The 24,177-nt window shown below is 47.7% G+C and overlaps 2 protein-coding genes across 3 annotated transcripts in view; one reads left to right on the top strand and one right to left on the bottom strand.

Moving 5' to 3' along the window:
• The window catches only part of SCAPER (S-phase cyclin A associated protein in the ER), a 400,712-nt gene extending 392,137 nt beyond the window's left edge, over positions 1 to 8,575 (top strand). Inside the window, exons 30-32 of one of the 2 annotated variants that reach the window (XM_018066270.1) lie at positions 2,712 to 2,903; positions 5,697 to 5,748; positions 8,054 to 8,575. In XM_018066270.1, coding sequence (XP_017921759.1) covers positions 2,712 to 2,903; positions 5,697 to 5,748; positions 8,054 to 8,157 — 348 coding nt within the window. In that variant the 3' untranslated portion in view covers positions 8,158 to 8,575. The remainder of the gene's footprint in view (positions 1 to 2,711; positions 2,904 to 5,696; positions 5,749 to 8,053) is intronic. The other variant, XM_018066269.1, reaches the window with a different exon arrangement.
• ISL2 (ISL LIM homeobox 2) lies at positions 14,673 to 20,409 on the bottom strand. Its single transcript, XM_018065878.1, has 6 exons — positions 20,248 to 20,409; positions 19,196 to 19,385; positions 18,675 to 18,937; positions 16,662 to 16,945; positions 15,850 to 16,017; positions 14,673 to 15,461 (listed from the first exon to the last, which is right to left on the bottom strand). Exons 1-6 carry the CDS (start codon positions 20,303 to 20,305, stop codon positions 15,345 to 15,347), a joined length of 1,080 nt encoding a protein of 359 aa, XP_017921367.1. The 5' UTR covers positions 20,306 to 20,409; the 3' UTR covers positions 14,673 to 15,344.

The raw sequence follows: 24,177 nt of genomic DNA, 5'->3' as shown, positions 1-24,177 counted from the left end.
TCTGATGACTGTGGCCACTAAAGAAATCTACAGGCAGGTCACATCGATCCTTGGTTCAGTGCTCAGGAACGAGGCTCTGTGAAAATACCCTTTAATATTTGTGTTGACCTGTGTGCCCTGAAAGAAGGGGCAGGTGGCCTGGCCAGGCTCAGGTGGTGCCACCTTAGGCCTTTGTCCGGACACAGGTGACAGATGAGTTACTGATTTAGTTGCAGCTCCACGAGGAAGGCATATAGAGAGACATACTTACATCATATGGTAGGAGATTTCTCTTACGTATGTTTCTTTCATTCAGCAAGACGTTCACGTCCTATGATGGCTCCCTGTTGACTTTCTACTGATTTTGGACAACTTAAGCAGTCCCAAGTGACATTTGACTCCCCGCTAAGGCCTGGGACTGAGTGACTAGATGAAATAAAACTAAGTCCTGCCTTCATCCCCTAACCTGTCAAAAGCCTCTCAGGCAACTCTCTCCTTGTCCCCAAGGCCCTGAGCATTGAGGTCAGGCTGTTTGCATCCCCAGCCTTGCTTCCCTGCCCCTACAGGAAGTACCTAACCTGATTCAGCTGACTGTTCATCTGTGCTCCTGACATCATGCCACTCCTCTGCGCCCCGAGCCCGCCTGCGTTATCCAGGAGTGGTCTCACTTCCTGGGCCTCGGTGCTACGGGTTGGCCCCTCCCAGGCTCTCCTAGAGCTGTCTCCCCGCAATATCTGAAATGTGGTTTGAGGGACGGTGCTAACTAGATGTCCTCCTCTGGCTCACTGCCAAGCCAGGGGGATGCTCGCAGCACCCCTTGCGGACCCCTTGCCCGTAATCTGGCTAAGTCCTGTCATGGGTGGTCCTGTAGGTAGAGCTCCTTACCCCCAGGCACCCAAACTGCCGACCTCCATTCGTGCCTTCTGCAGTCAGGAACTTAAAGATAGTGGTCTCTGACAGGTCATCTCACTACCCTGCTGGTGACCTCTATAAACTCACTTTTTCAACAGGCAACTCATAGCCAGCTCTGTTCCCAGAGGGGACTGACACCCCCGGTCCCCAGCGAGGGTCAGGAGTCCAGGTGGAATAAGCTACGGTTAAGCGCGCATGTTCTGTGCTGATTTACCAGGAACCAGGAGTTGCCATCTTTAAGTTTAGCATTGTGCCTGTGCCAGCCAGACTGTCCAGTTTAATATCTTTTCAATTAGTGAGACTTCCAGTAATAGCATTTTAACAGTGAAGTTCCAAAGAAAAAACTTGTTCTTAATTTTTGTCCAAAGAGGGGAAAAGAGGCTTCTAATAATGGTATCATTATAAATTCTAAAGTGATGATCATTTGGCTGTGTGACAAAATTTGTAGCTAATAATTAAAATAAAGATTTAAGTAAATGCTTTATCAATAAAGTGGATGATAGGGGCACATTTTTCTCAGCCAGTGTCAGGGATGGCAGCCCATAGCCATGTGCTGAATTGTCACACTGCAAGTCTTTAAAATTCCTGCTGGATTTGAAGGTATTAACAAGTCCCTATCAACATTCTCTAAAGGTTTTTGATGTCATTTCAGCTATTGAACTAAAATATGTGAACTATTACTTTGTTGATTTTGTTCTTAAACCAAACTGCATTATCATCTGAGAGTATGTTCTTAAAGTATTGTTAAAAGTACTTTGAAAACTTGTAAATCCCTATAATTTATGTTTCTCCTGCCTCTGCTGTTTCATTCTGTCCTTCTGGTTTTAATTTGAATGCAGTCCTGTCTGGGTGTGTACCTGTAAAATTGTGTTTTTCCAAGTACAATTTACAGTCTTGACCTTAGATTTTACAGTGTTCCTAACCTTCCGTGAGCTTCCTCCTATACCAAGAAATGGGGCTTCGGGTCACCCAGCTCTTTTATATTAGAACAGTCTAATCAAGGTTACTTGAAACAGATCTGATTTTGACATTTCTTAGTTTATCATATAGGCCTAGCGAGTAAGTTCGGAGGGCTTTCCTGCAAGCCCATTAATTGCCTTGCCCCATTTCTTAAAATGTACACAGTTGTAAACCTAGACTGCTTCAGGACAACAGTCTCGTTTATCTAAACAATTCTCCTTTTAGACTCAATGGCACTGATGGAAACACAGATAAGCAGTATGGATTGGAGGAAGGAACTTTTGGAGCTTTTTTTTTTTTTTGGCTGAAACTGTTCCCATTCCCCTAACAAACCCCCTTCTTCTTTCCAGGGGCTTCTCTGCGTATGGAGTAAATTGATCTGTGTTCAATATATTCCATGAGCTAGGGTAGGGGAAGACTGCAGTGGGAGGGTATAGGAGAGGGTATCATTCTTCTGAGTGAGCTCTTGGCAGGTTTTAAGGAATATGGCTATTTTGCTTTAAGGGGAAGAGTGAAGGGTGAGGCACTGTTAAAGTAGTGCGTATCCTGAATCCATTTCGTGGGCATCCTCTCTCCATGATGAATCCATGGTTCCTCGTGGATTATAAGAATTTTTAAATGGATGTAGAACTTGTGGCAGCTTTTCCTTCAGTTAGGAAATGAGATTTCTTTCTTTTCTGCTCCTTTCAAATATCACTTAAATTAAGCTCTGATAAGGAGTTAGGAGTATTTTTTTCCCCTCCTTACACTTCTTCAGCACGTTTTCTGTGATTCTTACTGGTACTGCTGGCTGAGGAAGCGGGACATGGGCCAGGCCAGGGCTCTATGGCAGCTGACCTGGGGTTCTGCCTCTGTTGCAGGTCATCGTGCAGTCCGGCCGCCACCCCACAGTACTGCAGAAGCTTTGCCAGCTGCCCTTCCAGTATTTCAGTGACCCACGGCTGATCAAAGTGCTGTTCCCGTCACTTATCGCTGCTTGTTACAACAACCTTCAGAACAAGATCATTCTGGAGCAAGAGATGAGCTGTGTTCTACTGGCCACATTTATTCAGGTACCTTCTATATTTACGCCAAATTCTCTGACTCTGTGTGAAAGCTAATGCGACTGAAAAATAAAAGTGAACCAGCTGTTTACCCCTGCCATCCACACCACCCCAAAATTTCACCTATTTATGTGCTTGACTGTCGTGATAGTAAAACTGGGATTTGAGTATTGTATATAATTTCTGTTTGAAGGATTTCAAGAAAAAGGTATTTTTCCAGTTAAGCCTATACTAAGGAAATGTTTTCAAAAGACTTCTTTAAGGCTTTAACTGTTACTTCATCTTGCTTTTTGTCTATTTATAGGGAATAGATAATGACTGCTGAAGCAAGATTAAAACTGCAATTTATTTGTAAATTTTTTAATAAATATTCATATGTATATACACACAGTCAGTGTGTATATAAGAAAAAAAATATCTTGTTGCTTTATCTCAAATCTAAAACTTTTAATTATGGCCTTACATTTTTCTGATCCGGTGAAATTCTGTAGGACTCGAATCAGAATCAGTACTGTAGCAAAGCAGTATTTCCACATCTAAATTAACCCAGTCAACTGACAATAGAGAATCAATTTGGTTATTCTTTAACATTAGCTAATAGCTAATTCTGTTATTTCTTTTCTGTCATTACACAATGACATTATTTGCTGAAAATCTTCCATTCTTTTTTCAAATGTTCTCACCCTAAAGCCAATATGTTATTGTTCCATGACGTACATATGCTTAATAGACAGTGTTTTCTGTTCATAATAATAATGAAACAGAAAGCAGAACTTTGTATTGTTATTGTTCCTTATTCTGGCTAATATACATGTATCACTTTTGAAAGGGCGTAACAGTGCCCACCTGGTTAGGATGGCTAAAGGATCCCCCAAGCTTTCTTCACCTTAGAAGTGGTTTTACATTTCTTAAACTATCCTCTATTAGATGATCAGCTAATAAACACACTAGATCAATTATGCTTAGAAATGTTTTGTTTTCAGCTTCTTTTTGAGTCTAGATTCCAGTTTCCAAAAAAATTTTTTAAAATATTCAGATTTATAGGTAGGGTATATATATTCAAAAAAATATTATAGTTAATAATTAAAATCTTAACGAAGTTTTATATAACCATCATATCAACATATAGGATTCTTCATATATTCTTACAGCCTTAGGATTAAACAGGAAATACATTATAGAAAATTTTAAGGCCATGATCTTAAAATTCAATTATCTCATTCCACAGGTAAATTTTTAGTGCCTCTGGTGTGCTGAGCACTGCTCCAGGCACTGGAAATACAGCAGCGAGCAACACAGATACAAATTCCTGCCTTGAAATTTAGAGTCGGGGGAGTCAAACAAAAAACAAATAAATGAGCAAAATAAATAGCATGTCAGATTGTGTTAAATGCTGTGGAGAAAAGTAAGGCAAGAAAGGAAAGGGGGACAGGGACCTCCAGAGAGATGACATGCAGCTTTTTGCGGCCTGTGCAAAGAGGCCTCAACCAAGACAGTGAGTATCGAGCAAAGACAATTTTGTAGCTGTACCATCTTAGTCCCTTACATTTTTTCAACTGCTTGGAAAACAATTTATAAAAATATAAATGGTATCAGAATCTAAAGTAAGGATCATATATAGTATTTCATCTGGTGTTGATCTCAGAGTACTTCTAATTTGACTCCTCTCCATTATAGTTAATACACAATTAAATATAATTTAATATAAGTTTAACACATTAACCATATATTTTAGCACAGATTTTATAAATAACTGTGGAAGTTTCTTATAATGCTTATTTGGGATAGGATGTTAAAAACAAGTTTGGTTTTTTTCTATAAATTATTGTGCTCAAGAGAATGAAAGTGCATTGGACTTTCGTTTATATAATGATTCTTCAAGGTCCCCTGTGTTAGATTATTAGTAGTCACTAGAAAATATTAAAAATAAGAGCTAGCAGTTTGTCCTAGGTTCCTGAAATTTCACATATTATAGATGACCTTTTTCATGTTCCACTGAAGAGTAAAATTGCTGGACTTTAAGATTTAGCTACAAAATGGATGGACCTAAAGAATATTATACTACATGAAAGAAGTCAGAGAAAGACAGTTACCATGTGATTTCACTTATATATGAAATCCAAAAAATGAGACAAACATAGCAAAACAGAAACAAACTCACAAATACAGAGCACTGGTGGTTTGGAAAGTGGGATGGGGAGGTGGGCAAAACACGTGAAGGGAATTAAGAGGTACAGACTTCCAGCTATAAAATCAATGTCATAGGAACTTAACGTACAGCGCAGGGAATACAGTCAGCAAATAATAACATTGTACGGTGACAGCTGATAACTAGACATATCATGGTGACCGTTCTAAAATGTAGATGACTGTGGAATCACTGAGCCTCACACCTGAGACTAATGTGATAGTGTGCGTCAATTATACTTCAATTTAAAACTTTAGCTACAGAATACATAAGGGCTTTTATACTTGTGGGTTTTGTTTAATGTTAAAAGTCTGTCAGTATTTTAAGACAGTATTTGACTAAAGAATTCAGTTTGTTAGATATAAAACAAAGTTATACTTTCCACAGCAGGCAACAACCTGGCTGTTGGTGATATTTAGATTTGAGTCATCATTATTTGATATAAATGAGAACCTGAATTACATAACATCAGTTTCTTAAGCTTTTATATTTGGGCTCCAAAGTATTCACGGTAAAAATAGTTATCTCAGAATTCAGAGGCATTTTATAGCCACTCTCAGCAAAGTTCTCTGTTCGTAGCATTGATATATAAACACTTTTCTCGTTTCACACAGGATTTTGCACAGACTTCAGGTCAGGCAGATAACCAGTCGTATCAGCCCAAAGGTATGTCTCTATTGAAATTAAATGTCATGTGTTTGTTAGCTGGACATTTCTCACTCCACCCTTTGCAGCTGTCAAGAAATCAATTTATTTCATCACCTAAAATATTTGAAGTTCAGAACAAAGTATATTTCAGAGAATAAAGAAATTGATTTTGTCATCAAACATGAGTGTATCAGAATATACAGAGAAATCCATGGAAAAAAGAAAAGCACAAAACATCTTTATATAATTTATACTCACTTCATGCAAGTTATAATAAATGGTGAATAATTACTAAAGAGCTACCTTGTAATAGAAGAGACAGTCAGATCATTAATATTGGCCTACATTACTCATATAAATGCTGAAATTACATACATTTAGTTCCCTACCAGTGTTCAGAATAAAATTGTCATTGATAGTAGCCCATATGTTCCCATAAAATTCAAGCACTTGAATTTTTTATTTAAAATAAAAATTGTAAAATTGTTTTACATGAAGAAAGAGCACAGTTCAGGGGCCAAAAGATTTACAAAAAAGGTGTTTTTCCCTGTAGCATTTCTGCTGAGGTGAGTCCTGTGATCAGAGATGAGATGTAGAATTTTCAAGTGCATTTTTACTTTTTTAAATATTCTGCTACCCACACTGTAATTGAGAAGTGCAAGTTGCTCTTTGTCTGTCATGTCAGCATCTCTGATTAATGAGACCTTCATCCAGATTTTCCCCAATTCTTCCATTAGTTTGATAGTCTTTAAAGTGGCCAGAGGTCTAGTCCCAGCAAGATCCTCTGGGGCACCCACTCAGTAGCCCTCACTGTGGGGGAGGAGGAGGTCACCCTATGCAGGGGGTGTATGTGTGTCTCACAGTTCTTTACAATGGACAGGTGCTGAAAAGTATGTAAATGAGAATATAACTAAAACTGTAACAGTATCATGAGAAAATGTCATGTTTTATTGGCTCAGACACTCACAAGTAAACAGAAAGCTATGCCCCTTTTTAGAAATTCAAGTCACCATCATAGTTGGCATCATTTGCCTAAGTCAGAATTAGTGTGCAAGTTCACTTCTGCCCTGACTCAGTCACAGCCTTTTTTTTAAGTTGTTGGAGGCTAGGAAAAACATCATAATTTGTAATCGTAATTTGTTTCTATATTTTAAAAACAATGGTTTAAATTTTGAAAATGCCTAGAGAAATCTTCTTCTACTGTATTTATTTTTAATTGTACAGCAGTTTTTTGGGTTTGTTTTTTTTTTTTTTCTTGGCCAGTAAGAAGTATAGACATTCTTTTTCTTCCTCTTCCTCCTGACATAAGGATGAGTCACCATTGGCTGCCTATCTGTCAGGCATGTCCCAGGGCTGCCTCTATCTGCTTAGTTTCAACCTCTCTTTTCCAAAGGATCATCTTCTCTGACTTTCATGCTTTCCCCAATTACTATGGGATTAATCTTCAAAACAGTAAATGGGGAACTGTTCTCTACTTTGCTTAGGAAAGTCATCTCTATACTGGTGACAGCTCGTAATATGCATACCTGATTTTAAAAAATGATGATGCCACACTGTTGCTAGTCTGCACCTGGACATCTGTTCCCCTATTGCTTAGAATGTCCCCATAAAATGTTTCAAGATGTTTTGAGTTCATTGCCCAGGTGAACCTCTAAATTCTAATATGAAGTGGCTCCTGACACACCACATTCTTATTGCTAAGGAAGAATCTGGGTTTCCAAATCCTCACTGCTGGCCAGGAAACTGTTTGTTTCAGTAGCCAGTAAAGCGCCTGATAGTTCCCTCTGCTTTGTTGGGCAACTGAATGCCAGATTTGAGCATTTTTTAAAGTTATGTTTAAACTAAAATCATGTTTTAGATCAAATGGACTATTTTAGAAAACAACCATCAAGTTTATGTACAGATATAGCCTTTCCACGATAACTTAAGGATGGAATACGTAACTGTCAGAAAACAACCATCAAGTTTATGTACAGATACAGCCTTTCCAGGCTAACATAAAGATGGAATACGCAACTCATTTTGTTCACCATTCTTATTTTCCCTATTTTCTTACTCCAGAGTCCAAAAACGGTGTTTTTCATAATATTTTACCTAGAGGTTAATGTCTGAGTAGCTTAGAAGCATGAGATAGATTATAATTAAAATATATATTATATATTTCATACTACAGATATAGATGAGTTACCTTTACTGAAATTTGCATCGTGGTTTATTTGAAATGTATGTCTCCATTTTGAACTCAGATATCAAAGTAATTTTCATTTCTAAAATGTTGAAGACTTTAACTTGTTTACTATTCTCTTCTTTTTTCCCCTCTCAGGAAAATGCCTTGGTTCCCAAGACTATCTTGAACTGGCTAACAGATTTCCTCAGCAGGCCTGGGAAGAAGCTCGACAGTTTTTCTTAAAAAAAGAGAAAAAATAAAGTTTTTGGTTGGTTGTGTATTTGAGTACACTCATTAATATTTTAAATTGTTCAAAACATTGTAACTACTCCTTAAGAAGTTCATTTTCACATGTTTATACTCTGTAGATATGGTATATACTTTACACTATTTATAAAGACTGTAGATACTTTAATGTTCTTTCTAATTCTGCGAGTTTATTTCATTTATGCACAATAGTTTGGAGTTTGGTAACTTACATTCTATGATAATATATACTTTGCATTTGTAATATGGGTGAAATTAGACAAAAAGTTAGCAAGTCTGTTTTGTTCTTGTAATAAAATAACTTATTCTGTTTGCAGTGGTGACTTTTCTTGTGAAGGCAATGCAGATTTGAAAGAAAAACTAATTCCAACGCCGGAAGTATCTTAAAGACTTCCTCAAAGTTAACCTGCTTTAAATTTCCCTTATTAGGTTTGAGTAGAAGATGTTTGTAACAGTTTTACATTCTAATTACATAATATGTTCTAGCAGCTATCTGAAATTAACTCAGAGCATTGTATTTGTCTGCCTAAACTTTCCCAGCAGCCAATACCGAGAGTCTCCTATAGAAATAGGATTGCTGAATTGAAATTCTCCAAAATAAAAATTAGTGGTCCTAAAAAGATCAAACATAGTGAACCACTCTAAAGTATTTTCTCAAATAACTGCAATGAAGCCGAAGTAAAAATAAAACAGATGGTCACAAAGTCCTGAATAGACGTTTTCACTCCAGTGCATGGCTCACAGCTGAACGGGAGGAGTGTCTGCCAGGAGATGTTGACCTTTCCATATCTTGTTCTCATCGTTTCTCCACCTTAAGCCGACGGTCAGTGCTAAGCCGTTCACTGAGTGACACTGGGAATTATTTCTGTCAGATAAGGATCAAACATTAGCAAGAAAAAAGATCTGATGGGGGGGGGGGATTGGTATTAATACTATAAGATTCAAGACTGGGGGCAGAGGGGACGGAAAATACAGAAGTTACACCGGATTGTTAAAAGCAAACTTACCTCCTGTTCAGGACACTTATTTTTGGATCCTCCCAAGGCTGTCGAGTTATGTGTATGCTGTTTTTACTTCTTTGCAAATAGAAAATAAAGAGGTCCAATTTCAAACGAAAGAGGAAGAAAGCAAACGCAATCCCTGTGCGTTCTGTGCTCCTACCGCCCGGCCCCCGGGGTCTTCCGCGCGCTCGGGCTGCGGGGCCCGGCTGGGCTCGGGGCTCGGGGCTCGGGGCGGGGAAAACCCCTCCCGCTCCAGCGGAGCCCGCTCCCAGGGCTTGGCGGCGACTCGGACCGGGCCGCCAGACCCAGGGCCCGGGGCCCTCGCCGCGGCGCGCGTAGAAGCACCTCGAGCCGCGGCCGGGCGGAGCGCCGCACTCCGGGAAGCCGAGTGGGCTCGGCCCTGGCGCCCGCACCCCACCTCCGGCCGGCGGCCCGGGGCTCCTCTGTGGCCAGAGGGCCTGGGAGCCAGGTACCGGCGGCCGGCTTCTTGAGCGACCCGCCGCCGCCTGGGGCGCCCCATCCAGGGGAGGCGTTCCCAAATTCCGCTTTTCCCCGCATCTTGGGGCGTGGATACAGAATCCTTGTAGCTGAAATGAATAATCAAATATTTATAAGATTTCCTACAAGACGCTTCACAATAGAAATATGCTTATCTGGTCGGAAATTTGCCAAAACGCCATAAGTAATTGAGACAGCTGTGATTAACCTTCCAGAAACCATACCAGAATTCGCAATTAAACATTTAATTGAATGGTCTCATTTGGTCCGCCCCGCTCTCCCTCCGCCCCCACCCCCCGGTCCGGGAGGGGAGGAGGTTTGATTGAGACAAACCCCGGCCCCACCCGGCTGGGGAGCCTGCGAGGATCGGGCCCGGGGGCTTCTCGGGGGGTGACTCCCGACCCGCGCGGTTTCTGGAGGTCTCAAGTTCCCTACTTTATTATTGCGCGCTCCGCCGGGCCAGAATGATTGAAGCTCTAACTCCCCTGGGTTTTACGACTTCTAAACTCTCCCGGGATGGGGAAAGAACAGCGCGCAGGTGAGCGCAGGCACATCTTGCTCCAATCTACGGGGACGAGTGCCACCCACTGGCGTTCTCCTGGGGGCGGGGGCCCGATCCCCGGTCCCCCGAGGCTCAGGGGTCACAGGTGCGCCCGCTGGGCCGAAGCGAAAGGCCTCGGCTGGGTCCAGCCTGTAAAGCTGAAGGTGCGACTGGGCCCAGCCGGAGCGTAGGTAACCATTGCGCCCGGGCCTTAAAGCTCAGAATTGGCCGCCCGAGGCCCGAGAGCAGCGGCATTTGAATGCCCAGCGCCGTTGCCCAACCGAACTTCCCGCTCTCGGCTGCAGCTCGCTGGCCCGGAGCTGTACGCGGCTAGTCCTTCCGAAGCCCAGCACGATGTCGGGCCCGCGGCTTCCTGCCGAGTTCCAGAGACTCTCTCTCGCTCTAGGCAGTCGGGGGCGCTGTGAGCCTCGAACCCTGAACCTAGGTCCGGAACTCGCCTCGTCTACCATTTTTCCTTCCTTCCTTCCCCAGGAAAGAAGCCACCTGGGCCAGTTCTTCCAGAGCTCCTTGCCAAGCTTTCTGAATTCTTGGGTCTCAATACTCTGGGAAGGGATTACTCCTCACTACCCCTCTTCCTCCACTTCCATCTCCCTGCTCCCACACCCGGAACCCAGAGGTCTCCCGCCTTCCATATGATACCCCCGCCTTAAAGATCCTGTTTCCCACTGAGGAAGCTCTCTGCCTTTCTCAACTCCTGCCCCTCCGCTCACTCCCTGACCCACTCTCTCACCAGCCCTTGACCTTATCGATCGGGCGGTGCCCTGATCCAAAAGATGGACTCACCTAGCACTCTAGCCTTTCTGGCGTGATTTCTGCGAGGCGCCAAACTTGCTTTACAAATTGAACCACTCCCCCACAGCACTCCACATCTGGTTCCCAATGGAGTATTTCTCTGTGCCCTTTTTCGCTCCTATTACTGCTCTCAGCCTGACTCCATTTATCAGCATCTTCCATGCACAGTCTCCATCAACAAGGTGCTAGCCTGTAATTGGTCACACAATCCTCCTTATTGCACTGAATGCCAGTATCTTGAGGAAAGTTTACCTTTACATCAATCAGACCCATATTTAAAAGCCTCTAATCTTCCCTACATCAGCTTAATAAACTCTCTGAATTTCCTGCTTTTATCACAAGTCCATTGGGACTCTGCTGCATATAGTTTATATTCATTCATTGTTTCCCATCTCTAGCATGCTGCTAGTCAAGCAAATTCCCTTGCTCTGTTTGGTGAATACTTGTATGGGAAAACACAGCTAACTAAATGTGTGGCAGCTTATGCCCTCCCCCAGACAGCAGTGGCAGAATCTCACATTTTTTAAGAGAACAATCTTAGACCATCTCTTACTTAAACCTAGTCTTTGCAGCTCTGACAAAACTAAGCTTTAAAGCTATTTCATATTCAAAACTGAAAGGCAGATTTCTGTTACAAAATTCATTAAAAATTAAAGTTCGTTGGGAATACTGCCACAGGGACTCTGAATTTCCCAGAACTGTGTAGCCTTTCAATATGTATTAAATTTTGTGGTAGGGTAGCCATAAACTTCTCCATCTCTGGGAATCTCTTTCCTGCTTCAATTACATAGAGCTACCCAAATTATTAGATAAATCTGCTGAGAAAATCTTATCCTAAGGTGAATCTACTTAAATAACTAACTCCCATTTCCCACCTTATGGCCTCTTTTATTGAACTGACTTTTTTACTACACAACTGGGTATCTCACTTTAAAAGTTCAGTAAGCATAAAATACACTTGTAATTGTTACAGGTAATTTAATTTACAAGGAAATCCCTACTGTATTACAGAAGATGTTTAAAGATGACCTGGGAGCCAGTAAAATTGATATTTATTAATGTAACTAACCAACCATAGATCTGACACCTCACCAGGGACCATCATAATAAGGCTTTAGAGTCAAACTCTCCTCTTGGAAACCCGCACAGAAAACGATGTGCCCCTTTGGGTGGCTAGCAACAATCTACAGCAGAAGAGCTTCTAATGTTTTATGCCTCAGTACACACAGATACGGGGCTTCCCAGGTGTCTCAGTGGCAAAGAATCTGCCTGCCAATGCAGGAGACTCAGATTCGATCCCTGGGTCTGAAAGATCCCCTGGAGAAGGAAATGGCTACCCACACAGTATTCTTGCCTGGAGAATCCCATGGACAGAGGAGCCTGGTATGCTATATAGTCCTCGGGGTCAGTCATATGCAACCTAGCAACTAAACAACATCAACACATAGCTACAGGTATCCTAAATACATGGTAACCACTTTGATCATAATAATTTCCCAATATTCAAAAACACACACACTCATAAAAATATCCAAAAAGGAATTAGATTTTTGATCTATGGATGGCCAAGGAAGAAGTGACTGTAATTAGATAGGCAGATGTTTCCATCTGTAGCATTAAAATACTGCAATCTGTCAAAAGCAAAAATTCAAAGCTAATTAACAACCATAATGAAATTTTTCAAATTCAAGAACCTGTTATTTCCTTTTTAAAAACGACAAAACCCAATATTCTGGATCAATCAAAATTTTCAAAAGTAAGACTTTTGAAAGTTTAGCCCCCTATCCAGTGGCCAACCAGAAGGTAAAAGGAAATATCTGTATTTCTGTTTGGGAGGGAAGAATTTAAGTTAAGGGAACAAACCCTCAAAGTCTCCAACTCTGATTATTAAAACCGTTTCTTGGCACTTGAGAGGTAAAGCTGGTCCTCATTAACCCTAAATATCTCTTCCTTTATCTCTAAGTTTGCAGCACCATTTCCTAAATCCTGAAGAAGGAGAATAGTCTCTTTAACGTCTGTGCTAGCATCACCTTGACTTTCAGGAAGTAAAATATAAATGTGGCCCAATTTTCCCACCTCCTCCCATTTTCTTTCAGTAATTGCCAGCTTTGCTGCTAGCCTCCCGTTACTAATGGGAGGGGGGGCGGGGGAAGGGGAGAAATTCGCTTTCAGAATTCCGCCATCAGCTCAGCTGAAACACCTACAGTGGCCTCTGGCCATCCAAGCAGCCCATGGCTTTTTAACAGCAGGCATCGACTTCTGTGCCCAACGACCAAAGATGCCCCCTCCGACACATTTTTCCTTACCAGGCCCTACCTGAGCTAAGATGGCAACAATAGTAAGGGCGTTGCCCTCTTTCAAAACAATTCCTGGACAAAGGATATACCTTTGGGATCTTTTAACTTGGTAGGACAAGGAAACAGAAACCCAATGCCAGAGATTCTTCAAGAGTAGTGCAATCACTGGTAGGCTGGCAGCTTTCTGAGTCCAAGTGACGGCTGGTCTAGGAAAAGAATTATCCCAGGCTGCCAAAGGGTTAAATATTTGTGAAGGGTAAAACCTGAGCCTCCCGGTTTTTTTTTTTTTTTGTGCTTGCCCGGGGGCCTGCTAGAGATTCAGTATCTCCCGGTTATTTCCTGCGATCACTAAAGCCAGTTTTCAAGAAAACAAGTCGCAGGGGTTTGAAATGTCACACCAAGTGACCTGGGCACGGCATATCCAGGGGCCATTCCCAGCCCCCTCCCACCCGAGCCAGCTCCCGCCCCCTGCATTTCGGGTCTGGAAAGAAAATAAACCAACGACACGCCAGACTGGTTCTGGGTGGACTTATTTTCCCTGGCAGCCGCGATCCTAGCGGGGGCTTGTTGTGGCTCCTTCAGTGTATCGCTTGCAGGTGATGCCAAATTCAGATAAGGAGCCGCCGCCCGGCCTTCTCTTCTGTCTAGACGGGGGAATTAATAAATGCAGCGAGATTGATCACGTCGCGCATCCACTCTGGGGACAGCGCCGAGGATGAGCCGTTAAGGCCCCCCTTTTCGACCCCAGGGCCCGCTGGCTAGCCTCGTGGCTCGGTGGCAGGGCCCGCGTGGCAGGCGATCGAGGGTTCTGGATGTGGGGGTTCGGGCATCCAGACCCGCGGGAAGAGAACCGCACGCATGTAGGGCCCGAGTGCACCGGGCCGAAAAGAGTCGGAGGACCTTGAAGAACTCCAGGTTGGGTTCGGCTAAGGCAAGGTTGAGACGGAACGGCTCGCCCCAACAATCGGAACAGCCAACCCGATCATCGCAGGTTTCCCGGCCGAACAGTCACCCCGTTGCCCCGCGGGCTTCTGCGGCGAAACGCCAGGGATGAGGAACGAGCAGCGGGCGCACTGGCTTCGGGAGAGCCATGGCGCTGGAGCGCTTCGGAGGCCTCGCCGGGCCGCAAGGGGCGCACAGAGCGCAGACACCCAGCCCCGCCCCCCCTCGCGACGCCCAATCCCCGCCGGGCCCGCCCCCGGGCGGCGCGGGAGCACGCGGGCCGGCGGTGCGCGAGGCGCGGGCACGAGCCGTGGGCCCTGGGCCGAGTGTCATTTTCGTTGAAAGAAGCTCCAAGCTGCAACGTGCCTTCGTCCAGCCCTCCCGCTGCACCAACAGCACACAGGAGCAGCATCACATAGGGTTATTATTTCTTTTTTATTAAGAACAAAATATTTGTCCCACTATGAACTGGCTGTCCTCACAATAAATAACAATAACTTACGTTTTGTTCGGCAAAGGCTCACACACTCTGTCCTCCGTCGACTGATAATTTAAAACATTTTCAAGGAAAGTCTCGTTTCTACTTTTTTCCGGCAATCATGCGCTTTGGGGGATTGAGTGTCTGTTCCTTTGGATTGCCCCCGTCCTCTTCCCCGCTAGAGAGCGGGCGAAGCCACCAGGAAGCGCGGAGCCAGGCCGGGGCAGGAGCCATGGTCCGCGCCGGCGAGCGCGAGGCTTGGCGGGCGCGGGACCTACCCCGCGCGAGCTCCACGCACCGGTGGGTACGTGGACGGGGGGCGCCGCGGACCGAGGGAGAGGAGAGGGCAGAGCTAACGCTAGTCAACCCAAATTCTGGTTTTGTAAAAATAAAAGTCCTCGGAGCGGGGCTCTCCAGTCTGGTGAAAGCAGGTTGCGTCCAGGCGATTTTGGCTGTCCCGACCTCCTCTCTCAGTCCTTTCTCTCTTTAAATAACAACAATCATAGTTACAAAGGCGAGAGAGTTTTCGGAGCTGGTATGGCCTGAGCATGGGTGAGTCTCATGCAGGGAGCATGCGAGGTCCGCGGGCTGGCGGGGAAGGGTCCCCCCCTCACGTCTCCACGGGACTCGGCACCATGCTGTTGGGGGTGTCCGGGAGCTGCGAGGACAGAGAGGTCACGTCGCTGCCGGAGGAGTTGCCTAGGGAGCCGGACTCAGAAAAGGAGACCTGGGGCATGGGAGACACCGGTAAGGAGCGGGTGAAGACGTGCCCGAGCTGGTTTTCCCGGGCGCCAGCTCCCTGAGGTATCCTTGGGACAAGTCTTCGGGTGGGAGCGTGCCCTTGGAGAAGTCGCCCGGCCCCCAGGCAGGAGTATTAGGGCGGGCGGGGGCACGGGTGGGTTAATCCCTCGACCTCTCCTCCCGGTGCTTTAATCCAGGGAGACCTGGTTTAGAACCAATTATGGGCCGGGTGCGGTTACAGCTACCAACCTCCCCCTTCTCCCAGCCCCTGTTCCCCTGAAAGCCCCCCACCCCTTCCCACCTTGGTTAAGTGACTAAATCCACCCCACCTCCCCCGGAGTCCAGCCGTCCGGGCGGGTAGAGCAGGTCCTCACCAGCTGCTGGAAGGCGGGTTGATCCAGGTCACTCTGGAGCGCGAACTCGCTGAGCGCTTTCCACGGCGGCTGGTACGTCTGCACCTCGACTGCACTGCCCTGCACCGCGCTCTCGTGGCGGATGGGGCTGCCTGCCACCAGGGGCGTCCCGGTCAGTCCCTGGAGACTCTGCGGAACAAGCAGAAGAGGGGAGGCAGAAGAGTTAGGTCTTGCGTTTCCCGCCACCTTTGAGACCGGGACCCCAGGCCCCGGCACATGATTTGGAGCCTGAAACTGTTTGGGGAGGCATGCACTTGTCCGCAGCAGCCGCGTGAGCCTGCCTTCTCCACTGGAAGACACCTCGGGCCCCAAAACAGCCACCACGGGCCAGTCAGTGCTGGAAGCCAACACCGCAAGGGAACAAAACGCGAGGGCTGCATTCCACCCCCTCTCCGGGTTTGCAGAGGGAAAGTGTTCAAACTGAGTCCCGCTGAGATGGACACAACCCGCCCCTACATGCTGGAGCTCAAAACCAGGCTGCCTTGGGCTCCGAACTGAGCCCCTGACCCCAACTCCGATCTACCGCTGGGTCTGGGGAAGACCTGACCTCAGATACAATAATTAAGGTGCCTTCCAACCCCAAGGTAAGCCTCGCTCTGAAAGCACAAAGATACGCTATTTGGAGGAAACAGTTCCGCCCTGGATCTCCGGAGAGCCGGCCCAGAAAAGGGAGCGATGCGGCGCGCGAACCCAAAGCTCCACCCGACCCGACCTCCAGCTCCCCGACCCGACCTCCAGCTCCCCGACCCGACCTCCAACTCCCCGACGCTCACCGTCTTGTCGTTGTGCTGCTGCTGCTGCAGTTGTTTCATGAGGATGGATTTCTTCTTGTCCTTGCACCGCTTGTTCTGGAACCAGACGCGGATGACCCGCGGGCTCAGGCCGGTCATCTCCACCAGCTGCTCCTTCATGAGCGCGTCGGGCCGCGGGTTGGCGGCGTAGCACGTCCGCAGAGTGTGCAGCTGCTTCTCGTTCAGCACGGTTCGCACGCGGGTTGTCTTCTCGGTCTGTTTGTGCACGTGCGGGCGCAGCGAGGGCTGCCGGCCGGATCCTGGGTCTGCGAGGGAGCGAGAGGTGAGCCAGCGGCCGCCACCCACTCCCCCTGCGCCCTGCCCCGCGGCGGCCGAGCCCCGCGGGGCCCGATCTCGTTGTCTTTTCTTCAGTTTTCTGGTTGTCTGTTCTCCCTTTCTGTCTGTTCGCCCTACCCGGAGAAAGATGTGCACTTTCGTCCCTTCCCTAGTTCCTCCACCGGGCTCCCCGCCGCGATCCCCGCAGAGCAAGCACGGCCTGGGAGCTCCGAGCGAGGCCTGTGCAGGACAGAAGTGGCTGCACCCTGCTGTGCCTCCTCCGCTAAACCCGACCGTCGGAATACCCGCAAGGGTTCCGCGGGACTGTTTCAGAAGAGGAAGGAGGCGCGCCTGGGACGCTGGGAGGGGAAGGGGCCCGAGCGCCGCGCTGCATCGGGACAAGGGGGCCTGTCTGCCTCTCCCCGAAGAGACCGTCTCCCAGATTCTGGGGCCGCTCAGACAGGGCCAGACCGTGTGTCATTAAGACCTGGCCTGGGGTCAGGAATGGGTCTCGCGGACCTGGAAGAGTTCCTTTCTAACAGCCCTTGGACTTCGGCCCCAGGATCTCCTTTCTTGAGGCTCTAGTTTCCCTGTCCAGCGGCGGTTTTCCCGGCTGGCCCACAACCGCTGGCACTCTCCTCACTTGGCCTTGGGTTCTCTCAACCCCAGGTTGGGTAGAGTCAGGTACTTATTTAGGGCCCTATTCCGGTGGCCGGAAACCTTCAACAAACAAAGGAGAGACCAGGGTTCACTCAACACTGGCATCACACCCCCATCTGAACCAGGTCTACCTACCCTTGGATACAAGTCGCAGTGTTTCAAATTATATCCCCTTCCAGGCATTTCTAGGTCTGGATAAATATTCACAAACAGCCCTTCTAACTCAATGTCCTCATTCTATACTAAAGAGAGGGCCAGCAAAAAGCTCGATCCCTTGGAGCACACAACGCCCAGAGGCTCAGCCTGGTCTGCAGATTGACGCTTCAGGTCTGCGGCTACTCGCTGGTAACTGCTCAGCTGGAGTCACCATTCCCACCGGCTCACCACACACTTAGAACCAGCCTCTGGCCATCTTCTGATTATGACCTAGAGCATCCCCTGGGGTGTTTGCCATTATCCCTGAATCCACTGTGCTTCCACTTCTTTCCCACCAAGAAACGTTTGGCTACATTGTTCATCAGACTGGGCCTCAAAAGAAAAATGCAGACATTTCACTCCCTGTTGGCTGGTGAGCCTTCAGAGCTGTGCCGGTGGACTTCTGCCTGGCTGAGCCCAGCTCTAGGCTGGGAACTGTATTCCTTACACACATACCCCCAGGCAAACCTGTCTTTTCTCTCCAGCAACACACAGACTGCTTGAAATTCCCAGTACAAGGTCCTTAGAGTCACCACTTGAGATGCCCCGGTGTCATTTACCTTCCTCCTCCTACTACTACCGTGTCCCACACATTCCTGAGAACACAAATCTCCACAATTCCGAACACTCATACACACAACCCCGGCTCACGTTTACCCACACGCAATTTTCCCGGTCACACACGAACATACACTCCGTCACGTTCCAAGCAGAGTTCTGCACTCACCCAGAAACCCCCACAATGCTGGCAAACGGAAACACACCCCAGTGACAAGTTTTCGTCCGAGCACAAGCACCCGTCTAAGAACACACACACCCACATGTGCACTGCACCCCGGAGCTGGCGGCGCAGTGCCGGCTTACCTGGCAGATGCAGGCCGCGGGCGCCGGGAAGTGGGCCGGGGCTGCGCGGGCTGCCGGCCGCCGCGCGCTCGAGCAGGAGGCCGTGGTCGGCGCGGCAGAGCAGCTCGTGCTCCCGCAGCGAGAATTCGTCTCCGGGCAGCAGCTGGCGGCTGCACACTGAGCAGCGGAAACACTCGATGTGGTACACGCTGTCCCGCGCCCGCATCACCAGATCGCTGCTGCTGAAGCCCACCTGGCACTTGGCGCACTTGATGCCGAAGAGCCTGCGGGCCCAAGGCACGGGCGTTGTCAGCATAGGGCCTGTGGCCGGCCTCGCCTGCCGCGCTGCTACCCGCCCAGGGCACACGCGCCCAGGAGGCTTTGTGGTCGCGAGGGTGGCTGCGGGGACCAGCCCTCGGCGGTTCCCAGGCCGGGAGACGAGTGGCGGCGCGCGTTCGGGGCGGGGGCGTGCAGGCGGCCTGCCATTCTCGAGCCCCGGCCCCAGCGGGCAGTGGCGCAGCCCGGACACTTGCGGGCCTCACCTGACGTAGTCCCGCTTGCAGTAGGTCTTCCCGTCTCTCACGAAGCACGTGCACGTCTCGTCCAGGTACTGGCTGCACTCGGCGCACTTGAGGCAGGCGGCGTGCCACTCGAGGTCTGGCGACACCCGCAGGATAAACTGATCGTGGATCTGACTCCCGCAGCCCACGCACATGGCCGTCCCGGGCTTCTCTGCCGGGGAAGGGCGCGGAGCCCGCGTCAGGCCTGGCTGCCCGGACCCCGGCCGAGGCCGCTCCAGCCCCAACCCAACCCGCTCGCTCTCTCTTTCAAGAATTGGGACCACAAGATAAAAAGGAAATGGGCTTTGCAAAGGTCCAGATAATTGTAAACGAAAAAAGAAACAAAACACGAAGAAACACAATCTTCTGAATCTGTGAAGGCTTTTAGTCTCTCCCCACCCCTTCCTCAGTTTGGGTTTTTTTTTACGGTATTACATTCACTTGGACACAGGCGTTTTATTGATATCTCCTGTAACTAAAAGCTAAGATGTAAGTGAGAAGAAAGGGTAAATAGACATTTAAGCCCTGCGGACGCCACCCCATCGTACCGAACGGTGATGTTCCGGCATTTCCGTCCGCACACTCCCTCTCTCCGCGACTCCCTCCTATCCCAACACAGACACATCAGCTTTTAGCAGAGTCTCTGCTCATCCTCCTTGACATTTTTTAGCTTAAACATCCCAGATTAATCTAAAGAAATCTTCCTTATTTGAAAGGCCGAAAGACAAGCAAGCAAAGAAAAAAAAAAACCCACATCCCTAAATCAAACTATTGCCCTAGCGCAAAACAGAAGCAGATTTCACAGCCCGAGGTCAGCCTAGCAGGCTTGAGAAAGAATGTTTAATTATAAACTAAAACAACAGGATTCCAAAGGATAAGCGGTCCTGCAGGAAAATCTATTCGTTTTGATTTTTTCTCTGTGTTCTGTCAAATAGAAGCCACTTGTAGAATACGCTGAACATTCTTCTGCATTAGAAATATTGCATATTAAGCGCACACACACACACCACACACATATACAGAGAAAGACTTACTCTTGGAATGATCCCCCATAGTACCTAGAAAAGGATAGTGAAAAATAATATCCACCATGCAGAAAAGAGATGTGCGCAAAGCGTGCGGCCAGGGGCAGAAGGACGAGGGTCGTGCGCCCAGCCTCGGCTCTTTGCTAACTAACTCCTCCTGCCCCGCGGAGTTGAAGGAGCGATTCCGCACCGTCCCGCACGCAGCATGACGTCAGCACGCACTCGCCCGTGGCCGGAGCTGGGGGCGGAACCTGTGGCGTCACGAAGCTTCCCCAGAACCGCGGGGTATGCGGGGGAGGTGTTAGGGACTTGGGGGCTGATGGGCGGGGTGGGGTGGAAGGCGGGAGTGACAGGGGATTGGCTGGAAGGAAATGAGCCAACCCTGATTGGCCCAGAGTGAACAATGGAGCGCGGCCCCCTCCCCGGAAACCTACAAAGATCCTCATTCTGGCCCCGGGTCGGGCTATCCCGGCTGGATCTTGCGTCACTGCTGAGCTGTCTCCGCGACCGCCGCAGCTCTTAGCTTCCTCTTAGACTTGCGGGGCGGTCTCCCCAGGCGTGCTCGAGCAGGGTGATGAATACCTGGGGGAGTAAAGGGCGGGGGTGTCTCTTTTAAATGCTCCTTTCTTTCATTAACAACAGCAAAAAATTCTCCCTCTTGTGAGGAGAGCTGCGGAGAAGGTGGTCTGTTTGGACAAGACCTTCACCGTCCAGGCGGTGAGCGTTCTTCTCTCAGACGCCTTTGTTCTCAGGGTCCAAGCTAGAGAGAGAGGTTAAGGGTTTGGGTAAACTCTATTTAGACGTTCCCCACCCATCCGCCTGCAGAAAACTTCTTCGAGTTGGAGCGTTAGGTGGATAGCATCAGAACGCAGAATCCGAAGACCCTCGCCAGATCCAGACTCCAGCCTTGACTTGCATTTGGGGCGAGGGTGTAATTTGACACGGACTCCCTCATTCTTTTCCCCACTCGAATAGCACAGCTCCTTCTAGGAACAAGACTGGGGTCGAATGTGTGTCTCACTTCTAGAATAAACGATATTTATAAACTCTTCTGTTTTATTTCACAAACGAACTGCAATGCAAATAATTAGAAACAAATGTGGTGCGCAGGGTGATTTACTATCCGTGCAGTGGCTTGTCGTTCCTTAGAAAACCTGCGACTTCTGAGCAAAGTCTAGGCATTTCTTTCTTTCAAAGAAATTGCTGTGGGTTTTGTCTGAAAGGGTTCAAAGTCTGGCCCATGAATTATAAATCACATTTACCCAACCAGGGTGGCTGTTGTTGTTTTTCCCATTAAAAGGTGTACCAAGAACTTGGTGTACGCTTGAGTGGGGCGCAGGTGGGCTCCTAGGCTTTATAAAATGCCTCCACGGGAATCTCAGATCCGACCCATGTCGGCCTGAGGGCACCGTGGAGCTCCGCGGCCCGTCTGCTAAAAACGTAAGGCTTGTCGGCCTCACGCTCTGGACTGCTTGCCGGGAAATGGGTGCAGTCAAGTACGCAGGGAGAGGCTTTGCTGAGAGCTGGAGCTAGACCCTCAGCGCACACTCAACTCACTACCCGAGGACTATCCCCGCACGGCCTGCGAGCGCCCCTCCGCCGGCCAGCGCTGTGCTGAGCGCTTCACGTGGTAGCCCGGTCGGGCTTGTAAGACTTTTAACCACCGCCGCTGCCTTTGTAACTTCTGGTCTTCTCACTACCCGGTCTTTCAGCACAGCTTACCAGCTGCTGTGCCCACATGCCATTTCTTGAGTCTTTGGCCACTTAGCGCCCCGAACAGCACTCACCCTCAGTGTATGTGGAGCACGTCGGGGTGGGAAGAATGCTGCGTTTGAATAACGTGTCTATGAAAATAAACGGGGTTGAGGAAGGAGGGAGCCGGTATGGGTGTATATGGCTGCCCGCGGCCACTCTGTGACCGCAGGCATGTTATTTACTTCTCTGACCTTCAGTTTCCTCATCTGTAAAATGGGGTCAGTCAGTTAAGTTGCTCAGTCGTGTCCGACTCTTTGCTACCCCATGAATCACAGCACGCCAGGCCTCCCTGTCTATCACCAACTCCCGGAGTTCACCCAAACTCATGTCCACCGAGTTGGTGATGCCATCCAGCCATCTCATCCTCTGTCGTCCCCTTCTCTTCCTGCCTCCAATCCCTCCCAGCATCAGGGTCTTTTCCAATGAGTCAACTCTTCACATGAGGTGGCCAAAATATTGGAGTTTCAGCTTCAGCATCATTCCTTGCAAAGAACACCCAGGACTGATCTCCTTTAGAATGGACTGGTTGGATCTCCTTGCAGTCCAAGAGACTCTCAAGAGTCTTCTCCAACACCACAGTTCAAAAGCATCAATTCTTCCGCGATCAACTTTCTTCACAGTCCAACTCTCACATCCATACATAACCACTGGAAAAACCATAGCCTTGACTAGACGGACCTTAGTCGGCAAAGTAATGTTTCTGCTTTTGAATATACTATCTAGGTTGGTCATAACTTTCCTTCCAAGGAGTAAGCGTCTTTTAATTTCATGGCTGTAGTCACCATCTGCAGTGATTTTGGAGCCCCCCAAAATAAATTCTGACACTGTTTCCCCATCTATTTCCCATGAAGTGATGGGACCAGATGCCATGATCTTAGTTTTATGAATGTTGAGTCTTAAGCCAACTTTTTCACTCTCCTCTTTCACTTTCATCAAGAGGCTCTTTAGTTCTTCACTTTCTGCCATAAGGGTGGTGTCATCTGCATATCTGAGGTTATTGATATTTCTCCTGGCAATCTTGATTCCAGCTTGTGCTTCTTCCAGCCCAGCGTTTCTCATGATGTACTCTGCATATAAGTTAAATAAGCAGGGTGACAATATATAGCCTTGACGTACTCCTTTTCCTATTTGGAACCAGTCTGTTGTTCCATGTCCAGTTCTAACTGTTGCTTCCTCACCTGCATATAGGTTTCTCAAGAGGCAGGTCAGGTGGTCTGGTATGCCCATCTCTTTCATAATTTTCCACAGCTTATTGTGATCCACGCAGTCAAAGGCTTTGGCATAGTCAACAAAGCAGAAATAGATGTTTCTCTGGAACTCTCTTGCTTTTTCCATGATCCAGCAGATGTTGGCAATTTGATCTCTGGTTCCTCTGCCTTTTCTAAAACCAGCTTGAATGTCTGGAAGTTCACAGTTCACATATTGCTGAAGCTTGGCTTCAAGAATGTTGAGCGTGTGAGAAGAGTGCAATTGTGCAGTAGTTTGAGCATTCTTTGGGATTGGAATGAAAACTAACCTTTTCCAGTCCTGTGGCCACTGCTAGTTTTTCAAATTTGCTGGCATTTGTTGGCAGAACTTTCACAGCATCATCTTTCAGGATTTGAAATAGCTCAACTGGAATTCCATCACCTCCACTAGCTTTGTTCATAGTGATGCTTTCTAAGGCCCACTTAACTTCTCATTCCAGGATGTCTGGCTCTAGGTGAGTGATCACACCATCGTGATTATCTGGGTCATGAAGCTCTCTTTTGTACTGTTCTTTTGTGTATTCTTGCCACCTCTTCTTAATATCTTCTGCTTCTGTTAGGTCCATACCATTTCTGTCCTTTATCGAGCCTGTCTTTGCATGAAATGTTCCCTGGTAAAATGGGGTAGGGGGGTAAAAATCGTATCTACCTCTACAGTTGTAAGAATTATTCTCTGGAAAAGGTTAGAACAATATCTGGCACATAGTGCTGCTGCTGCTGCTGCTGCTGCTGCTAAGTCGCTTCAGTCGTATCCGCCTCTGTGCGACCCCATAGACAGAAGCCCACCAGGCTCCTCCATCCCTGGGATTCTCCAGGCAAGAACACTGGAGTGGGTTGCCACCTCCTTCTCCAATGCATGAAAGTGAAAAGTGAAAGGGAAGTGCAATAGTGGTAAATATGACACTTACCATTATGGCTTTATGTTGGGAGTGTGTGT

The sequence above is a fragment of the Capra hircus genome, chromosome 21 (assembly GCF_001704415.2).
Source record: "Capra hircus breed San Clemente chromosome 21, ASM170441v1, whole genome shotgun sequence".
Lineage (NCBI taxonomy): Eukaryota > Metazoa > Chordata > Mammalia > Artiodactyla > Bovidae > Capra > Capra hircus.
This window is presented reverse-complemented; position numbering and strand designations above follow the sequence as displayed.